A 22,695-nucleotide genomic window follows, 5' to 3' on the forward strand; every position below is an offset into this window, starting at 1 on the left:
TATTATATATAGCTTTTTATTATGTTGAGGTTGTTTCCTTGTATTCTTGGTATCTTCACACATTCTACTACAAAGACTTTTTTCCAAGTCTTTTCTGCATCTATTAAGATAATCAAGTGATATGTCCATTTTATATATTACACTGATTTACATATAATGAATCATCCCTGTACGTATAGTGATGAGTATACGGAGGACAGTTTGATACTATGTCCATTTAGTAGACTATTAGAAGCAGGTCACACATAGTAGGGTCTATCATCTATTCAGCTACAGGTTCTTAACACAGTGAACAATATTACCAGGCATGAGTTCTGTCTTGTGAAGCAGGTTTTATTTATATTCAGTCAGAAAGTGGTTGCTTGTTCCTATAACATCTATGCCCACTATTGTACCAATGGACATGTCTTGCCAAGCTTACTGTTTCCACAGCTTACAGGCCTCTCAGTTAGGTAAAAATGTTGATTGCTTTTCCCGATTGCACCCGCTATGAAAACTAGTCAATATAAATGAAGCTTCCAGGTGGGTACTGGTTTGACCTCTCCATATCCCATTACTTGAGTATGTGAGGTCTTCCACATGGTGGAAATGACAGTCTCACCATCAAGTTCTACAGATAATCAAAGCCAAGGCAATAACTTTTCAAGTTTTTTTGGGGGGGGAGGGGGTGGGTTCTGTGGTAGTACAGTTCCCAAGCTAGAAATAAACCAAAACACCATTGGATAATGTTTTTTATTCAACGAAATATTGTACAATCATGAGAATGTACAACTGTTGAGAATAAGAATCTCATGAACACTGACAAGTGAAAACCATGTTTTTTATTTCAGTCACATAATATTTCAAGTCAGATGAAACCAGATTTTTGCTTAGAATCGGATGGGAAAGGAGTTCCCAGCTTCTGGCTTACAAATTCATTTATGTTCTGTCACTGAGGAACCCAACTGCCTGTATAGGTATAACACTGGACTAGAGTTTAAACAAGCAAATCCACAAAATTAGGCCCGCCTATACTCACACTAAAGCAGAATTTTTATATCCTCTGTTAGAGACCCTCTTACATGGAACACATTCACACAGTAAGGTTGGGGTAGATCCCATACCATGAAGAGTACCTGGTCTAGCTGTTTCCTGCAAGGGCACCCTATTTATTGGAGCATCTTACTCAGAAATTAATACACCTCTTAAGGTGCCTCAATAACTAACAGTTCAGGCTGTAGGAGTCACCTGTTCCACCCTTGGAAGTATGTAAGAATAGGAGTCTAGACCTATTACAGAATGGGAATGTTATATGCTTTGGTCTTGAGAAAATCTGTATTCTCTCTTGCTATTCAGTCATCATCTGATCACATAAGTGACTCTACTCAGTCTGAGCCTTCTGTTACTGATGGGAGTCAGTATGCAAAGTGCTCAAAAGCATGAAGTGGTGAGTCAGCTCCAGCAGGGTGAGGCTCTCTGTACCAGTTAGGACACCAGAAAGATTGGTAGGAACTGGCAAACTCCTTAGTTTCTCTCACACTGTATACACTGGAGTGTTTCCCTGAGTAAATTTTAGACCCAAATAATTCCATGTCAGCATTTTAGGTCCTACTACAATGCAGATTTGTCCCTAAAACAACTATCTCCAGTTCAAGTTGTGTCATTCTCACAAATGACCCACATGATCTCCATTTCTAAAGACTTACTTTGATTTTGTGCCTGTGTGCACATGCCAGCAGAACCCAGAGAAAGTGGTGAAGTCCCTGCAGTTAGAATTACAAGCAGCTTTGAGCCACCTGATGTATGTGGAGGGAACTAAACTCCAGTCTCTGAAAAAGCAGCCAGCACTCTTAACCTCTGAGCCATGTCTCCAGCCCCTGACCTTCATTTTGAAACTCACCCTTGGAGAGTACCCTATGTGACAGGCCTGGGAGTGTCTGCACAGCTCCTCTGACCCATTCTCATCACCGAGCCCAAAGTAAGGGATTCTTCCTAGATCCTGTAATGGAAACCCATGCCTCTCTCATCAGGTACTACAAGTCCTGACAAAATTAAACATGTAGGTTCCAAATATGCTGGAAAAAGTCTCATTTGATGACAAAACAGTGGAAAGGACTACTTTTTCATTCTTGTCCTCAAGAACTCATCTTGAGTCATTTAAATCCACCAAGGAGTAGTGTAGGGGTGAAGGCTGAACAGGTAAGAACAACACAAGAGGCAGCTGCTTGAACTGTTTCCTGCAGGGTGTCCTCATGGGAACTCTCCTATGTCTATGACAGTAGGTCTAAGACTTGAGTCCATCTTAGACCCAGTTCAGTTCTCTATGATTCCTCAGCAAAAGGCCTACGAACTCCACATTTCTCTTCTCGTTGTTTGGGATAGCCATCCTCCACCCTTTGAGGAAATTTTCTCTCCTAAAACAACCCATGGAATGAAATGGAAAGGACAGAAAGAGACTACAAATTGCTGCATTACCTATCAACTAAGATCGTGAATTACATACAACAAAGCTTTCCCTACCTGCCAAACCATCAAAATACAGAGTAGTAACTTCCCCAGAAATAAAATGAGCCTGAATTTCTAAGACATCCCACACCCCAAAACCTGCACCAAAGCTACTCTCTAATACTATGACAATATATAATTTGACTATACTTTTAATTTTTAATAATTATTTCTATATGTATGAGTGTTCTGCCTGCATGTATGTATATGTACTATGTGCATGCCTGGTGACCATGGAGACCAGAAGATGGTGTCAGATCCTCAGAAACTGGAGATGGACAGTTAAAATAAGCTGCCATGTGGGTGCTAGGAAGTGAACCAGGGTCTTCTGTAAGAGCAGCCAGCACTCTTAACTGCTGAGCCATCTCTTCATCCCCAAGTCTACTTTTAAAGCAAATACTATAGATTTTTATAGAAAGTAAGATCTTTGTAAATTGTCCTTTAAATAAATGATTTTTGAAAGAATATATAATTGCATTTGCTCTCAGGTTTCCTGATCTATCTAAAGGCTGTCAAGTTTTTTAAATGTAAGACAGCAGTTCACAGACATCAGTTCTAGAAGTCAATTCTGTAATTGGCAACTTAATGACAATTTTAATGGTTGTGAGACAGCAAGTAAATATTCAGAAGGCAGCCATGCCAACCTCTACACCATTAACACCTCAACAAATGCATGTTTGAATGACAATTAGACAGTGCATTCTTCTGTGAAGTACCAATGCTGGAAGAGAAGAGCAGGGGTTCCTTGTTTGGGACTGGGAAAGACACAGCATTAGTAACTGACATCTCTTATTGGTGAGGATTCACCTGAAGTCTACCTGTTTTTCTTACTGAGCTACTCCTGTTGCCTTTGCATATATACATTTGAAGACAATATGCAATAGGATTATGACATGGCACTTTCACATAAGAAATTCTAACCATGGAATCACTGTCCAATGAAGAAAGTTAAAAGTACCCTAATTTCAACAGTTGGACATATTAATTGCTATGTTAGGAAATTCTTAACAGAACACCACACCATTCCACAATATCTCTATGCTGCCATCGAAAATTTTCTAGAGTCTCAGAATTTCATTGTATTAGCAAATAGTTATTTTATTAAAACACAGTCAAAATTTAGCCAGGTAGCTGTTTTGAAACTCTAAAATCAGATTTTAATCTTATAACCTTAACAATATATATTGAACACTTACATTCAAATGTACAGAACACATGCCATTTAATCTTGAAAAACACTGTAACAAAACTTCGAGTGCATGGTGGCAAACTAGCACTCCTTTGTTAATTCTGCAGTTGCTGCAAATTCAACTCTGTAAACACACTCAGCAAATCACAGCACTGTGGTGAGGTCAGCTGCTCTGACATGCTTTGTTATAGTTTTTGACAGTAAAGGGAAACAATTCTTAAAATATTACTTAAAAATAGACCTTAAAGAAGCATTCTTACACACACACACACACACACACACACACACACACACACACACACACAATGCTAACTTGTCACAGACAGTAAATGTCAAATTTATACACTGGACTTTTTGGCAGCATCCTACACATTTAGAACTTACTATTAAAATAAACTAACAGCTGTCAAATGTATGAGATGGTTTGTTACATCTGTAACGATGGAGTGCACTCTGAGACAACTAAGTGCTCACTGTTGCTTCTCAAAGGCAAAAACCAAGTAGATACCTAAAGAAGAAATAAGAGAAGTCAGCGTTTAGTTATTTATATCACCATGGAAAATGTTCTCAAGCAGACTGAGAAAGAAAAACATCATACAGTTTCTGAGTTCTATTATCTGAGTGGCTTGGGAGTAAATATAGAATCATTTAAGCGTATTTCAAAACAAAAATCTACTTAGCCATTTAACACCACTAAGAATACAAGCATCTGATTTCAGATACACAATTTGAAACTCAAAATTTCTGAAAGTCTTGCTCATGGTAAGGATTTCTATAAGGCTATGATTGAGAAAATGGGAACCTGGTCAACTAGATTAGTTCTGCCACTTAGCCCAAGCCTTAAGCTGCATTCTCCTGTGACAACATATAGTCAACTCATGTTTGTGGAGATTAGGTGAATTACAATAGATGACATGTTTACAGCAGCCCAGATATTACTGAACACTTAATAATCATTATTATTATCTCTCTGAGTTTGTTGGTTTGAAAATCTACCTTTAAACTCTCCAGCTACCTTCCCCTCTTCAGCATTTAAATTGGCTGGCAATATTTATCTGTGCTTGTTTCTTCCACTGAATTCTAGAATGCAGACTTATTTGTGTTTTAGTCACCTGAAGTCCTTTCACATAACACTGTAAGCCAACATTCAATGTTTACTAGTGTTTCTCTGACACTTGTTTTCCATAGAATCAGCAAACATTTAAATGGACAGTAGGAACTGTGCTCAAGTTCCCAAGGCATTCCTGTGAAAGATTAGGATCCTTTTATCTTTACATAAGGATCTGCAAGCTCAAGTCCTCTACACCACTCTCCTGCTGAAGTCCAGGTCTTTATATATCCGCTAGGACTGTGGAATATTCTCTGAAGACACCAGTCTCATGGCAGAATGTATATGTGTAACGCTTGTTTCAAAACATGTTCCCTAAGAGCCCCCCTTACTCTGCTTAATGCTGTCACATATGAATGGCCAAGTAAAATAATACCCATGGCAGTATCCTATAAGCCAAACAATTCAACAGAATCCTGAGATGAAGACAGAGGCAGCTGATTCAACAAATATGTAATGAAAATATTTATATGTATGCCCATAAAGGTATGTTGAATAACAGTCTACAGAGATTTCCTTTTGTCACTACACAGATGTGCAAATGGAGATTTTACATATATAGGAAGTGGGAGATGTGTTTCAATGCATCAGCGTAAACACAAACTATATAAGGAAAATATCTTAACATTTTTAAGGTTTTTTTTTTTGTTTTTTGTTTTGGTTTTTCGAGACAGGGTTTCTCTGTATTGTTTTGGAGGCTGTCAGTCCAGCCTGGCCTCGAACTCACAGAGATCCGCCTTGCCTCTGCCTCCCAAGTGCTGGGATTAAAGGCGTACGCCACCACCGCCCGGCCCATTTTTAAGTTTTAAAGATGCCCTTAAAACAGAATCACTGACACTGTTAGCTGGATGACAATACTTACTTGTAGCTTCCCATTCTGACTTACTTAAGGTTCCCTAAAATTATAAAAGGAAAGAAACTTTAGAGTCAATGCAGAAGTAAACGCAAGATTATTGTTTAATAAAGGATAGGTAGCAAACTCCCAACTTCACCATAAAACACATACAATGCACATAACATGATATACACATCTAAAAACAACCAGTAAGTAACTTTCTGAAAAAAATTAAAGACACAACGTCAGTTTATATACACTCATTGTTCATGGTATTGGGAAGTAGCAAATGTTTTAACAAGAAAATGCAAATTTCTTTATAGGAAATTAATCTCGATGCTGAGTTGTTGGAGTGGTGGTAAAAACTGAAACAAATATCTACCTCAAAACTATAACTTAAAAATGAAAAACATTGTGTTTTACCAAAAAAATTACAAAGTATGCATCACAAAATAAACTGCACTTGCCAAAATAAATAAATAAATAAATAAATATGGTATATGCAGCTTTGCACAGGCCACTGACTTCATAAGATCTAGTGTCAGTTCTAGGACACAGTAAGTTTGAAGAAATTACAAGGGAGGAATATTCTAAGATGTTAAGAGAAACGTGCTATGAAAACGTCTGCAATTTTCACTGGGACTATTAAGGCTTGTCTTACCACCACACAGTTAATTTTTTAAAAGTGAGAGCCTGCATAAAGTCAATACAAATGAAAATGTAGCATCCTCCCATCTTCTATTTACGTTCACAGAGCTTGAAATTTTGTCTCTGGAACACTGAGTTAGCAAGGAATCTTGCAAACCAAACTTATGAATTTTCCTCACCCTTAGCTTCCCATAAAAGGTCTCTATGTTACTCACTGAAATATATTTTATGTTCTACAGCATCAAAGTTATCACAACTTAGGGCGGACATTGTTTATAACCCTTAAGTAAAGCCTGAACACTGTGAACAACTGAAATGACCTGTCTCCCCACACATCTCCTTTTCCGACTGTGAACGCTGGAAACTTACCAGAGGTAATCTTACTTGACTGTTCTTCATGTACTCTGCTGCATGTGCATAGTCACCAACCTTTTCAGAGGCAAGTTTAGAGTTCTCATTTGCAGGGTATGGCTAAGGAAGCAAACATTGTCTAGTTAAGAGATCTCATTACACTTAAAATAGTTTGACAGGGTAAACCACTGAAACTGTAAGAATAACCCTAAGTATTGCTTTACAAATACACATTCCTCTTTTCTTTTAAAGATGTGTGTGTGTGAGAAAGTGTGTGTCCAAGGCATAGGTATGTCAGTACCCATAGCAAGCAGAAGGCCCTTGGGGATCCCCTTAGGCTAGAGTTACAGATAGTTGTAAGCCATCTGATGTGGGTGCTGGGAATCACACTCAAATCCTCTGCAAAAGCAGCAAGTGCTCTGAATCACTGAGCCACTTCTCCAGGCCCTATACAGTTTTTACATAAGAGAAAAAGGCAGGAGAGGGAATTATCTCCAAAATGTTTGTCAACTTCTATCATAATTTCAGACTATTTATAGTTTGGACAAATGTTATAATTTAATCCAAGGGTCATTTAGCAGAAAACATTGACATCTTGACTTCTGGCAAAGAGCTTTTTCTGTTATAATCTAAAAAATATTGAAAAAAGGTAGTATTCTAAATTACCCCAAGTGCTCTGTTTAATTCATTTTTAGCAATATATCATATACTACAAATCTTTTGTCTTTAATATTCTAAGAACCTGGGCTGGATGTAGCCACTTTAAAACCTAGTTTGTCTTAAGAAACGTTCATGGGGATGATTCTCAAATGCCTACTTTACTACCCCCGCTTTTTTTAGGGTATGTGTAGATATAGACCAGAGGTCAACCTCGGATGGATCATCCACCTTAGTTTTTGAGACAGGTTTCAACAGTTCTGGAGCTCAGCTGTCAGGTCATCTCTACCCTTAAGATTACCACCAGCAGCACCAGCAGATGTGCCCAGCTATTTTATAGATTCTGGGACTCTAACTCAGGGACTCTAACTCAGATCTTCTAGCTGAGGCATCTTCCAGCTCTTTCTTTTTCTTTATAAATATCCTACTGCATATCCAGGTATTGGAAATAAAGCTGTTTATTTGCTATTCTGAGTACAATGGGTTGCTGTACCTGATAACATGTAACAATGATCACAGTATTCAGGAGATACAGAAGCACTGCCAGTTCTAGGACAGCCTAGACTATATAACAAGACCTTTTATGAAATTATTTTGGATTTGTGGGTCCTGTACATTCTTAGCATTCACAACTTTATTTTTTACCCAATCTTAACAAGAGCAATGGTAAAAGTTTACTCTGAGTTTCAATCTCTTTACTTTAGTGTTACTGTATCACAAAGCTTCAGGACTTCATTCTGAATGGCTCCCACTCTGTTGTAATCCAGTCAATGTACTAGTTACCAACGCCACAGCGAGATAGTCTGTGTATCTACAGACACCTCCTCCTTTACAGATGCCCAAACAAAAGGTAAGAACTACAAACTGCCATCCCCAACAGCAACAACAAACCTTACATAATGTATGTAAGATAGTACTTCTCAAAGGAGTAACTCTTCCAGAAATGCCTCCCAAGAAAGTTCTCAGTGAAAACAGAAGGTGGGCACCAGACTGTTGTGATCCCAGTGTCTTGGCCCTTACCCTCCCAGTTGTCCTTCCTCCTGAGAATTATGGAAAGCTGTAAAGGGCTAGTGCTGGAAGCCTGACTTCGCAAATAACAAGAACCCCTTAAAATCTCTAGTTTGGATTAAAGCACCAAGAGCATGATCACTGTTTCGACCCTTGGTCTCATGACCAGGTGCACAGGAGGAGCTTAGTCAAAATAAACAACCAAAAACACTTTTCCAAACAGGCTATTTCTGCTTACATTCTCAGACAGCCAGGGTCATATCAAGGGCAGGATGGATGAAGAAGGCAAACTGAGAAAAGCAGTGTGCTTAGGACAAGAAGTTATTAGTAACAACATTCTAAACATCCGTTTTCTCAGGCTTCTGTCTACACCTTGCTGCCTTCCTTTTTATATACTCACTTTGAATACCTACACATACTACCTACTCTTAACACTGCCCTCAATTCAAGGGCTATATGTTGGTCTTATAAAAAAAATTAAGATCCTTGCTCTCTTTTATCTATTTAAATACATTTTAAATCAATTACAGAAATCCATTGTTTATATACTGAAAAAAAGCAATGGTCCAATGGTTGAAGGAGCATTTACTGCCTATCAGGGAAGAGCAATTTGCTAAGGGGCACGAACATGTGAGCTATTACAGCTTTTCTTTTTCCTTTCTACCTCAGAGCAAACAAAACCAAGTTCCTATCCCAATATAAAGCTAATAAAAATATTCATAATTCTAAATACAAGATGCATACAATATTTCTCAATTCTAAAATACAGGATGTATAGCTGAACAGTTTAATTGCAGGTTTCAAAAGTCAATTAGTATAGGATCTTCCCATTCGATAATGCGGGGGGGAGTAACCATACTTGAAACTCAATTGGAGAATGATGAGAACAACGAAAAAATAAAAAATAAGACAATTCTAAATTAAATGAAACACCTTGAATTTTGCACAACTATATTATTCTACTGCTCTATGATTCTAACAAATAACATGTACTTCGAATACTTTATATTTCTTGAATAAAAGGAAAAGGGAGATCAAGCAGTGACTGTGCAGTCTCTCACTGCTGCACTGGGAGAAGCACAAGAGTCAAGCAGCCTTGGCTTCAGTATATAACAAGTTGTCAGTGTTAAGAGTGTCATCAGAGAACAAATTTCTCCCTGGTATGAGCTTGCCCTAGGCCCTGGCCAGGAGGGCCATAAACTGCTAACCTAGTCACAGAGAAGTGTTCTAGATAGGGAGGTCTTGATTTTTACCCAGTGGGAAACATGACTGTCACAGCAGGGTATCTAATAGGTAGAGGCCAGGAGTGTTCTGAATATACTACCAGAGTGCAGAACAGGATTCTTTCCAGTCCATAATGCCAATAGTTCTGAGATAGACAAACCTTATTTTAAAGTAGTATTACCTCAGAAACAGAATTTGTTGAGAGTACCACTCATTCATTCACCAAGTGTTTACTAAACATCCATTCTAGCAGTCTTTATCAGCCTCCGTTCTTGAAGGTAGAGTATCTACAGCAACTATAAACTGCACAACACACCTAACTACACAATTTTAGAAGAACCTTGAAAAAAAAAAGAGCCCACACTACCAAAGAAATTCACCACATCCTAGAACCTCTATACCTTTTCTGTATACTTACCTCCAGGGCCTGCATGCGTTTCAAGAGCATTTTGTTTTCATTGTTCTTAATCTTTTCTTCATAGAATTCACGAAATGTTTTTTTATATATTAACTTCATATTGTATTTCTTTGCCATTCTGTCCAAAAAAAGATTAATGGAAAGGCTTTCAAATGTTTGGAATTTCTTTTAAAAATTATTTCATGAAATTTATGCATGTGTGCTTGTGGGTGGTGGGCAGAGTACAACCTGAGGGCACTGGCTGCCTCCTTCCATGACGTGGGTCCCAGGGGCTGAAGGGGTCATCATGCCTCACAGCAAGTGCCATCTCTCTGGTCCTTTAATTTTACAGTTTACTTTATAAGTGATAGCAGTGACATCCGGGTTTAACTAAGCAAACTATATTTATTTATGTTGAACAGAGTAATACAAATGAAGGAAAAGTAACAATGCATATGAAGAAAACTATTCTAAATGTCCATAAGCTAGACAGGTCTTCCTTTGGCATGACACACAGGTCATGGAACAAAGGGCCATGCAGAGTACTTTTCTATCAGTTCTACTTTACTTACTTCCCCACATCTGCAAATGACAACAACATCTTAAAGTATTCATTTTCATCTCCTGTATTCTCTGGTAAGATAAACTTATTATTATTATTATTTTTTTGGTCAAAAGTATATCTTGGATGGCTTCTTGCAATTGTTTTACAGGTTTCCCTTTAACCTAATTTCTAATTGTTAAGGTTTTGAAGTCTGCCTCATTTATATTATAACTACATGGAATGTTGGAAGCTGTCTGGAGTTTGATTTTTTTGTGACAATGATTAGTATCATTGCTCATCCGATACCACCCCTGGATGTATCAGAAATGAACTTCTTGTCTTCATCACTGCCGCAAATTCATCTATTTTCCTCTATTCTCCCTGTGGTCAATAAATCATAAAGTTCTCTTTCTCTTACCCACAGCACATCCACTTCAAACCACATTCATTCATTGCCATTCTACATCGACCACTAGCACCATCACGCTATCCTCTGCCTCCAGATCTACCTTTCCTCAATGAATTTTCCCAGCTACAGCCAGGTTGAGCTGTCAAACATACAAAGTTGGTCACATTATTATCCTTTTCAGTGCCCTTCTCTGGGCTCCAGGATATAATTCAAAATCCCTGAACATGGTCTCTGAGCCGTTCATTTCTAAAGTGATAATGCTGGCTCTTAACAGCTGGTCTTTGTGGTCCAGCCCCACTATTGTCCTTCTTCTTCTTGGCCCAGTCTCTTTACCACTTCCTGAGTTTTATAGGAACATCCTTCCTGTCTCCTACAGTCATACCCCATTATACCTAAACACTACTCTTTACAATTCTCTTCCTGGAGACAATTTCAGGTAATGGGCAAAGGGGGAAAAAACATAATACAAAGCTTGAGTGGGAAGGACAGTTAAAAGGAGTGGTGCTAGGTACATCAGCGGCTACGGGTACTGGTACACTGCAGAAGACACATACAAAGACTTGGCTGTTAACCACGCTAGCCCTTCTTGGAGGCAGCATAAACATAGGCACTTCTTTTATGCAAGGCAACTCAATTATAAAAATCTCCAAGACAAGCCACTAGAAACAAAAGCAAGTTATATGAAAAGGGGGAAAAGAAGGAAAAACTAATCATTACAAAGAACCCAATTTGAGCAATTTGAATGGATGTTTCAGCAAGTTAATTACATTATTGTTTAGTTCTAAATTAGATGGCAAAAAGCCATCTCAACCTCAACAATTTTAGTTAGACTTAACATTTAGATCACCAAGTGCCTGCACAAATAAATACATTTTAAAAACTGATACATTAGGTTATAGTCATGGGGTTTCCTTAACATTTTCAAATTTAACATTTAATCGCCAAATGCCTGCACAAATAAATACATTTTAAAAACTGATGCATTAGGCTATAGCCATGGGATTTCTTGGTGAGACTACTGTGTCTTTCATCCCACCCAACCACTTCCCTTCCTCTTACTCAGCCACAGAAGGAGGGACAGAAGCAGGCTTTCTTGGTATGACTCCTGAGCTCCCCACACTCCCTTCAGTTCTTGCCCCATATATGACACACCGCTGATATGGTTCCTTTCTCCACTCTCCTCAACTCTAGAACCTCACCTGAGCACTGGCCTATACTACTATTAGTGTTTAGACACCTCAACCACACCTGAACCTTTCCAGAGACTTCACTGAGCCAAACACACAAATGGAATATAATCAATCTATTGAAAAACCTATATTGGAATCAAGGAACCTCACCAGTCAAAAATCAAAACAAATATTTAATTAACAGAGCTAGAAGCTCCTCCTTCCTAAGATGAAATCAACCATGATTAGTTAACAGCAAAATCAAAACTGATTCCCACTCAACATAGGTAGACTAGAAATTCTTACTAAATATGCAAGCAACAAACTAACTCCAGATGACTAGGTTCCATCACAAAACACAAGCAACAGAAAAAGGTCATGAGGATATAGGCAATATTAACTGGATTTAATAGGCTACATCATCATAAAAAGGAAAATAATGTGTGAGGAGGATGTGGGAGGAACATGGAAAGAAGTAGATATGGGGAAGGAGGGATTTGATCAAAATTGTAACTTATACATGAAATTATCAAAAATATTTAATGATATGAAAATAGTATTCAAGTGTGGGCCCTGCTCTGGCCCCAACTCCCACCATCACCCCCTCCTTGGATCTTCCCGGGGCTCCTCGAGTAGAGTAGACCCACCCAGGCAGGAAGGACCTCCATGAGTCTGGCCACACATCACGCTTGGTTCACCCTCCACCCTTCACCCACTGCTTGAGTGTGGAAAATACCAGGAGAGGCCAGACCATCCAGAGTTGCAGACACTGAAGTATTGGCTCACATACGTCACAGGGAAACTAGAGGAGAGGGAGAGACCCCACCTGCACCCACTCGAAGGGATGGAAAGACGACAGTATAAGAGAACACTCGGCAATACAAAGACTAATATGACTACACCAAAATCTAGAGAATCCACACCAGCAAGATCTGAAACGCACAACACAGATAAAGCAGAAGAAACAGACCGTAAAATACTAGCAACTGAATTCAAGAACACATCGGAAAAAAATCATCCACCATGATCAAGTAGGCTTCATCCCAGGAATTCAGGGATGGTTCAACATTAGAAAACCTATCAATGTAATTCACCATATACAAAAACTGCAAAGGAAAAACCACATGATCATCTCAGTAGATGCTGAAAAAGCCTTTGACAAAATCCAACAACCCTTCATGATAAAGGTTATAGAGACATCAGGGATAACAGGAACATACCTGAACATAAAAGCAATATACAGTAAACCAACAGCTAACATCAAACTAAATGGAGAGAAACTCAACGCAATTCCTCTAAAATCAGAAACCAAAAAAGGCTGTCCACTCTCTCCATATCTCTTCAATATTGTACTTGAAGCTCTAGCTAGAGCAATAAAACAACAAAAGGAGATCAAGGGGATACAAATTGGAAAGGAAGAAGTCAAACTTTCACTATTTGCAGATGATATTATAGTTTACATAAGTGACCTGAAAAACTCTACAAGAGAACTCATATAGCTGATAAACACCTTCAGCAAAGTGGCAGGATACAAGATTAACTCAAAAAAAAAAAAATCAGTAGCCACATTATATACAGATAATAAATGGGCTGAGGAAGAAATCAGAGAAACATCACCCATTACAATAGCCACAAACAACATTAACTATCTGGGGATAATGCTAACCAAAGAAGTGAAAGAACTGTATAGCAAGAACATTGAGTCTCTAAAGAAAGAAATTAAAGAAGTTACCAGAAAATGAAAAGATCTCCCATGCTTTTAGATTGGTAGGATCAACATAGTAAAAATGGCAATCTTGCCAAAAGCAATCTACGAATTCAATGCAATCCCCTTCAAAATCCCAAAACAATTCTTCACAGACTTTGAAAGAACAATAATCAACTTTGTATGGAAAAACAAAAGACCCAGGATAACCAAAACAACCCTATACAATAAAGGACCTTCTGGAGGCATCACCATCCCTGACTTCAAGCTCTATTATAGAGCTAGAGTCCTGAAAACAGCCTGGTTTTGGCACAAAAATACACAGGTAGACCAATGGAATCTAATTGAACACCCTGATTTTAACCCACACACCTATGAACACTCGATTTTTGACAAAGAAGCTAAAATTATACAATGGAAAAAAGAAAGCATCTTCAACAAATGGTGCTGGCATAACTGGATATTGGCATGTAGAAGACTGCAGATAGATGTCTATCGACTTGCATAAAACTTAAGTCCAAATGGATCAAAGACCTCAACGTAAATCCAGCCACACTGAAACAAGAAGAGAAAGTGGGAGATACTCTTCAACGAATTGGTACAGGAGACCGCTTCCTCAACGAAAGACCAGTAGCATAGACACCGAGATCGACAATTAACCAATGGGACCTCCTGAAACTAAGAAGCTTCTATAAGGCAAATGACACAGCCAACAAGACAAAAAGTTAGCCCACAGAATGGGAAAAGATATTCACTAACTCCATATCTGACAGAGGGCTAACCTCCAAAATTACAAAGAACTCAAGAAGCAAGTCTCCAAAACACCAAAAGATCCAATTAAAAAGTGGGCTACAGAACTAAATAGAGAATTCTCAATAGAGGAGTCTAAAATGGCTGAGAGACACTTGAGAGAACTCAACATCCTTAGCCATTACAGAAATGCAAATAAAACGACTCTGAGATACCATCTCACTCCTATCAGAATGGCTAAAACCAAAAACACCAATGACAGTTTATGCTGGAGGGAATGTAGAGACAGGGGAATACTCCTCCACTGCTGGTGGGAGTGCCACTTTGGAAATCAGTATGGTGATTCCTCGGGAAAATGGGAGTCAGTCTACAAGACCCAGCAATTCCACTCTTAGGCATATATTCAAAAGATGCACATTCATACAACAAGGATGTCTGTTCCACTATCTTCATAGCAGCATTATTTGTAATAGCCAGAACCTAGAAGTAACCTGGATGCCCCTTAACTGAAGAGTGGATAGAGAAAATGTGATACATTTACACAATGGAGTACTACTCAGCAGAAAAAGCCAATGGAATCTTGAAATTTGCAGGCAAATGGACAGCACTAGAAGAAACCATCCTGAGTGAGGTAACCCAGTCACAAAATGACAAGCATGGTATATACTCACTCATATATGGATTTTTAGACATGGATCGATTAGTGGAATGCCAGCCTACAATTCCACTGCCAGAGAGGCTGGGAAGCAGGAAAGAATCTAAGAGAGATATGCATGGTACCCCAGGAAAGAGGAATGAGACAAGATCTCCTGAACAGATTGGGAGTGGGGGGGGAGGCCTGGAAAAAAGAGAGGGGGAGAAGAGGAGATCATGGGGGAGCAAGAAGGTTAAGTTGGGGGAAGAAAAGGATGAGAAATACCATAACAGAGGGAGTCATTATAGGTTTGAGGAGAGATCTGGCACCAGTGAGACCTCTAGCGATCTATAAGGATGACACCAACTGCCAACGTAAATAATAGACTACCTTAAATGTTTATCCCTGATAATGAATTTGACAACTACCTTATATGGCATCCTAGAGCCTTCATCCAGTGACTGATGGAAGCAGAGGCAGACACCCACAGCTAAACACTGAACTGAAACCCTGGAACCCAGGGACAGAGAGGGAGGAGTGATGAGCAAAGGGGTAAAGACTGGGCTGGTGAAACCAACAAAAACATCTGGCCCAAACAAGGGGAAGCTCCTGGACCTCAGACGGACAGCTGGGAGGCCAGCATGGAACTGATTCAGACCCCCTGAATGTGGGTGTTAAGTGAAGAGGCCTGGACAATCTATGGGGCCCTTGGAAGTTGATCAGTATTCATCCCTGGCATACAAATTGACTTCGTGTGTTCATACCACAAAGAGGGGTGCTCTCTCATCCTAGACTCTTGGGGGGAGGGCCTAGGCCCTTCCTTGAAGGAAATGACAGACTCTGGATATCGGGAGTAGGGATAGGGTGGGAGGCTGGGGGGGGACTGTTGGGGGCGTGGGAGGAGGGGATAGAGAGAGAGCTGGAATTGACATGTAAAGCAAGCTTGTTTCTAATTTTAAAAAATGTAATAAATAATAATTAAAAAAACAAAAGAACACAATAACAGAAAGACCAATATGACACCACCAGAATCTAGGGACTCCACACCAACAAGACCTGAAAAGTACAATATGGATGAAGCAGAAGAGAAGGACCTTCAAAGCTAATTCATGAAGATGATAGAGATCCTTAAAGAGGAAACAAGAAAATCCCTTAAAGAGATAAAAGAAAAACAAACAAACAAAAAAACATGAAATGGAGGAAAAGACAAACCAAAAAATTCAAGAAATAAATCTTTTAAAGAATCTAAAGAAAGTTAAGAAAAAAAAAAAAACAACCAAAAAATTGAAGGAAACAATTCAAACAGTTTAAGGCTTGAAAGCTGAAATAGAAACAATAAAGAAAACAGAATGAGGGGATGCTGGAAATAGAAAAGCTGAGTAAACAATCAGAAACTACAGATGTAAGTATAACCAACAGTATACAAGTGATGAAGGAGAATCTCAGTTGTTGAATACTAACTACAGGATATATAGCCACTGACCAAAGAAAATCTCAAGTCCAACAAATCCCTATCACAAAATATCCAGGAAATATGGGACACTGTGAAAAGGTAAAACCTAAGAATAACAGGTATAGAAGAAGGTGAAGAAATATAGCTCAAAGGTGCAGAAAATATATTCAGCAAAATCATCGAAGAAAATTTCCTCAACCTAAAGAAAGTACAAGAATCTTACAGAACACCAAATAGGATGGACCACAAAAAGAAGTCCCCTCGCCACATAGTAATCAAAACATAAAATTTACAGAATAAAGACAAAATATTAAGAGCAGCAAAAGAAAAAGGCAAGGAACATATAAAGCCAGACCTACCTGAATTACACTCGATTTTTCAATGGAAACTTTGAAAGCCAGAAGGTCCTGGATAGATGTTCTACAAATGCTAAGGGAACATGGATGCCAGCCCAGACCGCTGTACCCAGCAAAGCTTTCAATTACCGTAGATGGAGAAACAAGATATTCCATGTCAAGGCCAGATTTAAAAAATACATATCCACAAATTCAGCCCTACAGAAAGAACTGGAAGGAAAACTCCAACCCAACAAAGATAACTACACTCACAAAAACATAGGCAATAGATAACCCCACTTTACCAAACACAAAAAGAAAGGGGGGGGTAGAAACCCACACATAATGACACCACCACCAATAAATCCAAAACAACAAGAATCAATAATCAATGGTCATTAGTATCTCTCAATGTCAATGGTCTTACATTGCCTATAAAAAGATACAGGCTAACAGAATGGATACAAAGACAGAATCCATCCTTCTGCTGCATACAAGAAACACATCTCAAAGTTAAAGACAGACGTTACCTCAGAGTAAAGGGTTAGGAAAACATTTTCCAATCAATGGAATCCAAGAAACAAGCTGGTGTAGCAATCCTAATATCTAGCAAATTAGACTTCAACCTAAAATCAATCAAAAGAGATGAAGAAGGGCATGTCATATTCATCACAGGAAAAGTCCATCAAGATGAAGTCTCAATTCTAAACATCTATGCCCCAAATGAGAAGTGACCCACATTACTAAAGCTCGTATCACATATAAAACCTCACATACTTATAGTGGGAGACTTCAACACCCGCTCTCACCACTAGACAGGAGCACCAGACAGAAACTTAACAAAGAAACAAAGGAACTAACAGAAGTTATAAACCAACTGGGATTAACAGACATCTATAGAACACTCCATCCAAACACAAAAGAATATACCTTCTTCTCAGCGCCACATAGCACCTTCTTGAAAAAAGACACATACTTGACAACATAGCAAACCTCAACAGGTACAAAAAAATTGGAATAACCCCCTGTATCTTATCACATCACCTAGCTTTAAAGTTAGAATTCAACAACAACACAAATTGTAGAAACCCTACAAACTCATAGAAATCGAACAACACGCAATTGTACCATTCCTGGGTCAAGGAAGAAATAAAGAACAAAATTAAAGTCTTCCTAGAATTCAATGAGAATGAAGACACAACATACCCAAACTTATGGGATACTTTGAAAGCAGTACTGAAAGGAAAGTTCATAGCACTAAGTGCCCACATGAAGTAACTGGAGAATAGTCACACTAGAGAATTAACAGCACAACTGAAAGCTCTAGAACAAAAAGAAGAAAACTTACCCCTGAGTAGTAGATGCCAGGAAATAATCAAATTGAGGGCTGAAATCAATAAAGTAAAAACTATGAAAACATTACAAAGAGTCAATGAAACAAGAGTTGGTTCTTCAAGAAAACCAACACGATAGACAAACCTTTATCCAAACTAACCAAAATGCAGAGAGAGGGAGCATGCTAATTAACAAAATCAGAAATGAAAAGGGTACATAACAACGGACACTGAGGAAATCCAGAGAATCATCAGGTCATACTTTGAAAGCGTGTACTCCACAAAATTCGAAAATCTAAAGGAAATGGACAATTTTCTGGACAGATAACACTTACCAAAATTAAATCAAGAACAGATAGGCAATTTAAATAGACCTATAACTCCTAATGAAACAGAAGCAGTCATCAAGTCTCCCAACCAAAAAAAGACCAGGGTCAGATGGCTTCAATGCAGAATTCTACCAGAAATTCAATGAAGAGCTAATATCAGTACTCATCAAATTGTTCCACACAACAGAAGCAGAAGGGTCATAGTCAAACTCTTTTAACAAGGCTACAAATACCTTAGTACCCAAGTCACACAAAGACACAACTAAGAAAGAGAATTACAGACCAATATCCCTCATGTCTTTCTTACTTGATTTTCTTTTTTTGTTTGTTTGTTTGTAAACAAGCTGGCCTCCTGTATCAGTCTCTCGAGTTCAGGACAATGAGGTACCAACCTAGCAACTAATTTCTTAACTTAGAGGTAAGAGATTCTTATATTGTGACTGAGTCTAGATTAAAATAATCAGCCAAGTCTAGGTCAGCAAAACTCCTCCTACTTCCTCAATTAATATTCAAAATAGATATTTATTTTCAAAACTACAAAATGAAATCTGGTCATCTGTATATAGTCCCCATCTAAGTTGGCTTTTATTATATTCTACTGGCAGGGGAATCCTTCAATTTATCCTGTGCTTGCCAATCACCAGAATTCTTCAAAATTAATATGCATGGGGGAAATATACTCATGAATCAACTTTGTAATCAACACTGTAAGAAGTTAGGTGTGATGGTAAATGCCTTTAATCTCAGCACTATGAAGACAGAGGCAGGTAGATATTAGTGATGTTCAAGGCCAGCCTGGTCTACATAGCTACATAGTGAATTCCAGGACAGTCAAGACTACATAATAGAGACCACGTAGGTAAAGTGGGTGGGGAGGGAGGGAGGAAAGGAAGGAAGGAAGGAAGGAAGGAAGGAAGGAAGGAAGGAAGGAAGGAAGGAAGGAAGGAAAGGAAAAAACACTGGGCTATTCTTCAGGCAGTTTCAAACTTCTGAAAATCTCTTTCAAAGCAAGGATTTTAGATTTTCTCATTTTTATATTATCAAAGCTGTGCAGGGTCATTTGTCTTCTGCCTTGAGAATAAGCAGATGGCTCCCTTCTCTTAGGAAAGAAAGCTACTTAAAGTGGACCTCAATTCTGCAGGTAAGACTTTTTCTTGGGGTTGCATTGAAAATACAGTATTAATAGCAATATTAGTTTTGTCCCCTTAGGATAAGGGATGAGGGGAAAGGAAAAGCAACAGATCAAGACATTCTTACTCAGTTAGCAATGGAAAATAGACCAAGAATTCAGGAACATCCACAACACCTTCCAAGTTGAAGTCATACTTGCAGCCAAATAAAGGATAACTTCCTTTCTTTTGGAATTTCACAGTGTATATTTCATTTCCAAATGATTCTGTTTCTGAAGTTTCAAGGCGTCTTCTATTAGGGTTATTCCACAACCAAAATAAAAGAATTATGATTAACATTTTTGATCCTAGCAATCATATCATTCATGTGAAAAACTACATGACACAATTTTGACTGATTTTAATTGGATTCAAGTTACTTACATCAGTTCAAAGCTATTGGGAGTGGTACCAATAAAATAGCCCCCAGGGTTAAGCCTTCCACAAGCATTTCTAAGCATCATATCAGCCTGCTCCAAGGTCTCAAAGGAGTAATGACAAGCAAACTGACAGCTGCAGATGTCAAAGCACATTTGTGGATCACGGAATTTTTCAACCAAAAGTTCCTGTAACAAATGTAAATGGGTTAACATTCAAAACTAATACAACACAGATTAAAAGTGTTGTTTTTAGTAAATTACTAGAATGTGGTGTTCTTGAAGTAGACAATCTCTGACAGTAACCAATAGGTTTCATCAATCTTTGACTTACTCTTTTTCATGTACATATTACAACAAGGGACATATTAAAAAAATATCCTTACCCTGGCCTAAAACAGGATATAGAGCATATCTGAGTTAGACGTCCAGAACCTCTGGAAGCTCAGCCAATTAGCCCAGGATATAAAGCAGAAGCTAACAGGGAGGCTTTATCACAAACAAAGCAGAAAGTAAAAACTGGAGTCCTCTGACCCCTGTGGTATCTGTATCACAAATGGAACCCCACCCTGCTATACATACACACACACACACAAACACACAAAATGTTATACAACATTTCAGTTGGTCTTGAGGGCTAAAATAAACCGACATTCAATAATAACTTGAGTAATGAAAAACAAAGAACATTCAGCCTTTGGCACCTAAAAGAAATAGTGCTGAAATATGCACTATTTTAGCAGCATACATTTTTTTATCCTCATTTTTAAGACTGCATGACTACTAAATTTGTACCTTTTAAATGTTTTAAAATATAATACTTAAAGACAAACAACATCAAGTTCCCAGTTAATATACCAATTTCCCAGTTAATATACCAATTAAGTTCAGAATTTCAGAAACAAATAGAAGGTAGAAAACATACAATAATTTCAGCATGACTGGAAACCATTCTTATAAACTACAAGATAAACAAAACACACTTTTAAGCCCAGGTCTACTGCAAAATAAATCAGCCCTTCATATCCTTAGGTTCTGTAATCGTGAATTCAACCAACAATGAGTGAAGATATAAAAACGGAAAATTTATTTTTATATAAATCTGCAGACTCCTCTTCCTTGTTTACTTCTTGAACAATAGTGTGACTAGTTACACAACATTTTCATTGTATTATGTACAATAATAAAATCAGCTAAACACATTTTTAAAGAATACATGAATATGTGTGTAGCTATCCACAAATACTATGCCATTTTATATAAGTGACTTTAAGCTCCTGTAGACTCTGGGGCTCCTAGGACCAATGCCCTAGGGACACTAAAAACTGAATCTTGACCAAATCAAAAAGCAACAAAGGTATTTCAAATATCCAATTATTAAAAGTACTTTCCTTTAAGTACTTAAGAATTTATCATAACAGAATTTCCAGCAGATATTGAAAATGTATGCCTTAAGATTTTTATTGTTTCGAATCACATTTTAACAAATGAGTCAATTTTATAGATGGGAGATGTAGCATGCACGAGGTCTTGCATCTGATCCCCAGCACTGTAGGAAGAAAATTTTAAGAGATGAAGCTGCAGAGATAGCTCAGGAGTCAAGAGCACTTGCTGCTGTTGTATCAGATACAGTTTTGATTCCCAGAACCTACATAGCAGCTTATAACTGTCCTTAATTCCAGTTCCAGCGGATTCGATACCGTCTTCTGGCCTCCACAGGTACCAAGCACACATGTGGTGCACAAACACATACAAAGGCACACTCATACACATAAATAAAAATAAATGTCAAAATTAAGACAGAGATTCTGTACCTTTGAACAGTCAGCAGTTATAAATTCTGCATTAAAAATATATTCATTATCACGTCGACATCTCATGTCTTCATAACGCTGTTGACATTGTTTCATAGAAACATCAGCAATATCTACAAGGGTAAAAAAAGGGTGTTGGTAAATGTTAACACAGAATATCAATTCAACTAATAAACTGGGGCATGAAATCCAGGCCTAAGACAGGAAACGGCTTTAGGATTTAAACAAACACTTTGATTCCTTTGTCCCAGTGCAGAAGTTTTCTTAACAGTACTGACACTAGGTAAGTGCTAGAATGATCAATTTTGTCATCATTACTATATGTGTGAAAGCCAAAGGACAGTTTTCATGAATTGGTTCTTTTCCTCCATCATGGGTTCTGGGGATCAAACTTCAGTTTAGGCAGTAAGGGCTCGCTCTTTTATGTAATGAGAAACCTGCCAGGCCCAGATTTTAAATGTTAACACTGCGTACAAGCTCATTTTGTGAAACACCAAGTTAGAGTTTTCATACTGGAATGTTTCTGTTCTCGTCCTTGCTTTGAGATTTGCACTTGTGAAAGGAGCAATGATGGGTAAAGACATCCCGATGATAAATGCAAAGCAGCGGCACCAAATGGCACTGTGGAAGTGTCCTGTGTTCTTCACTACCACACACCAGTGGGAAAACCCATCTTCATTTAGAACATTCTTCATGAAGCTGTAAGAAGTCAATCCTGGCCATGTGATTCCTAGCCCTGAACATCACCGAGGGGAAGGAGCAGCCTTCTCTT

The 22,695-nt window shown here is 38.2% G+C and overlaps 1 protein-coding gene across 3 annotated transcripts in view; it reads right to left on the reverse strand.

Moving 5' to 3' along the window:
- Positions 1-718: 718 nt before the first annotated feature.
- The window catches only part of Rnmt (RNA guanine-7 methyltransferase), a 31,968-nt gene continuing 9,991 nt past the window's right edge, over positions 719-22,695 (reverse strand). For 2 of the 3 annotated variants that reach the window (XM_013116824.3, XM_040741651.1), the window contains exons 5-11: positions 21,924-22,036; positions 20,117-20,298; positions 19,821-19,985; positions 9,923-10,040; positions 6,634-6,735; positions 5,644-5,677; positions 719-4,181 (exon numbers count right to left, since the gene is read on the reverse strand). In XM_013116824.3, the coding sequence (XP_012972278.1) occupies positions 4,144-4,181; positions 5,644-5,677; positions 6,634-6,735; positions 9,923-10,040; positions 19,821-19,985; positions 20,117-20,298; positions 21,924-22,036 (752 nt within the window). In that variant the 3' untranslated portion in view covers positions 719-4,143. Of the gene's footprint in view, positions 4,182-5,643; positions 5,678-6,633; positions 6,736-9,922; positions 10,041-10,082; positions 10,240-19,820; positions 19,986-20,116; positions 20,299-21,923; positions 22,037-22,695 lie in introns of those variants that run through there. The other variant, XM_021229819.2, reaches the window with a different exon arrangement.

Source organism: Mesocricetus auratus, unplaced genomic scaffold (assembly GCF_017639785.1).
Source record: "Mesocricetus auratus isolate SY011 unplaced genomic scaffold, BCM_Maur_2.0 Super-Scaffold_6730, whole genome shotgun sequence".
Taxonomy (NCBI): Eukaryota; Metazoa; Chordata; class Mammalia; order Rodentia; family Cricetidae; genus Mesocricetus; species Mesocricetus auratus.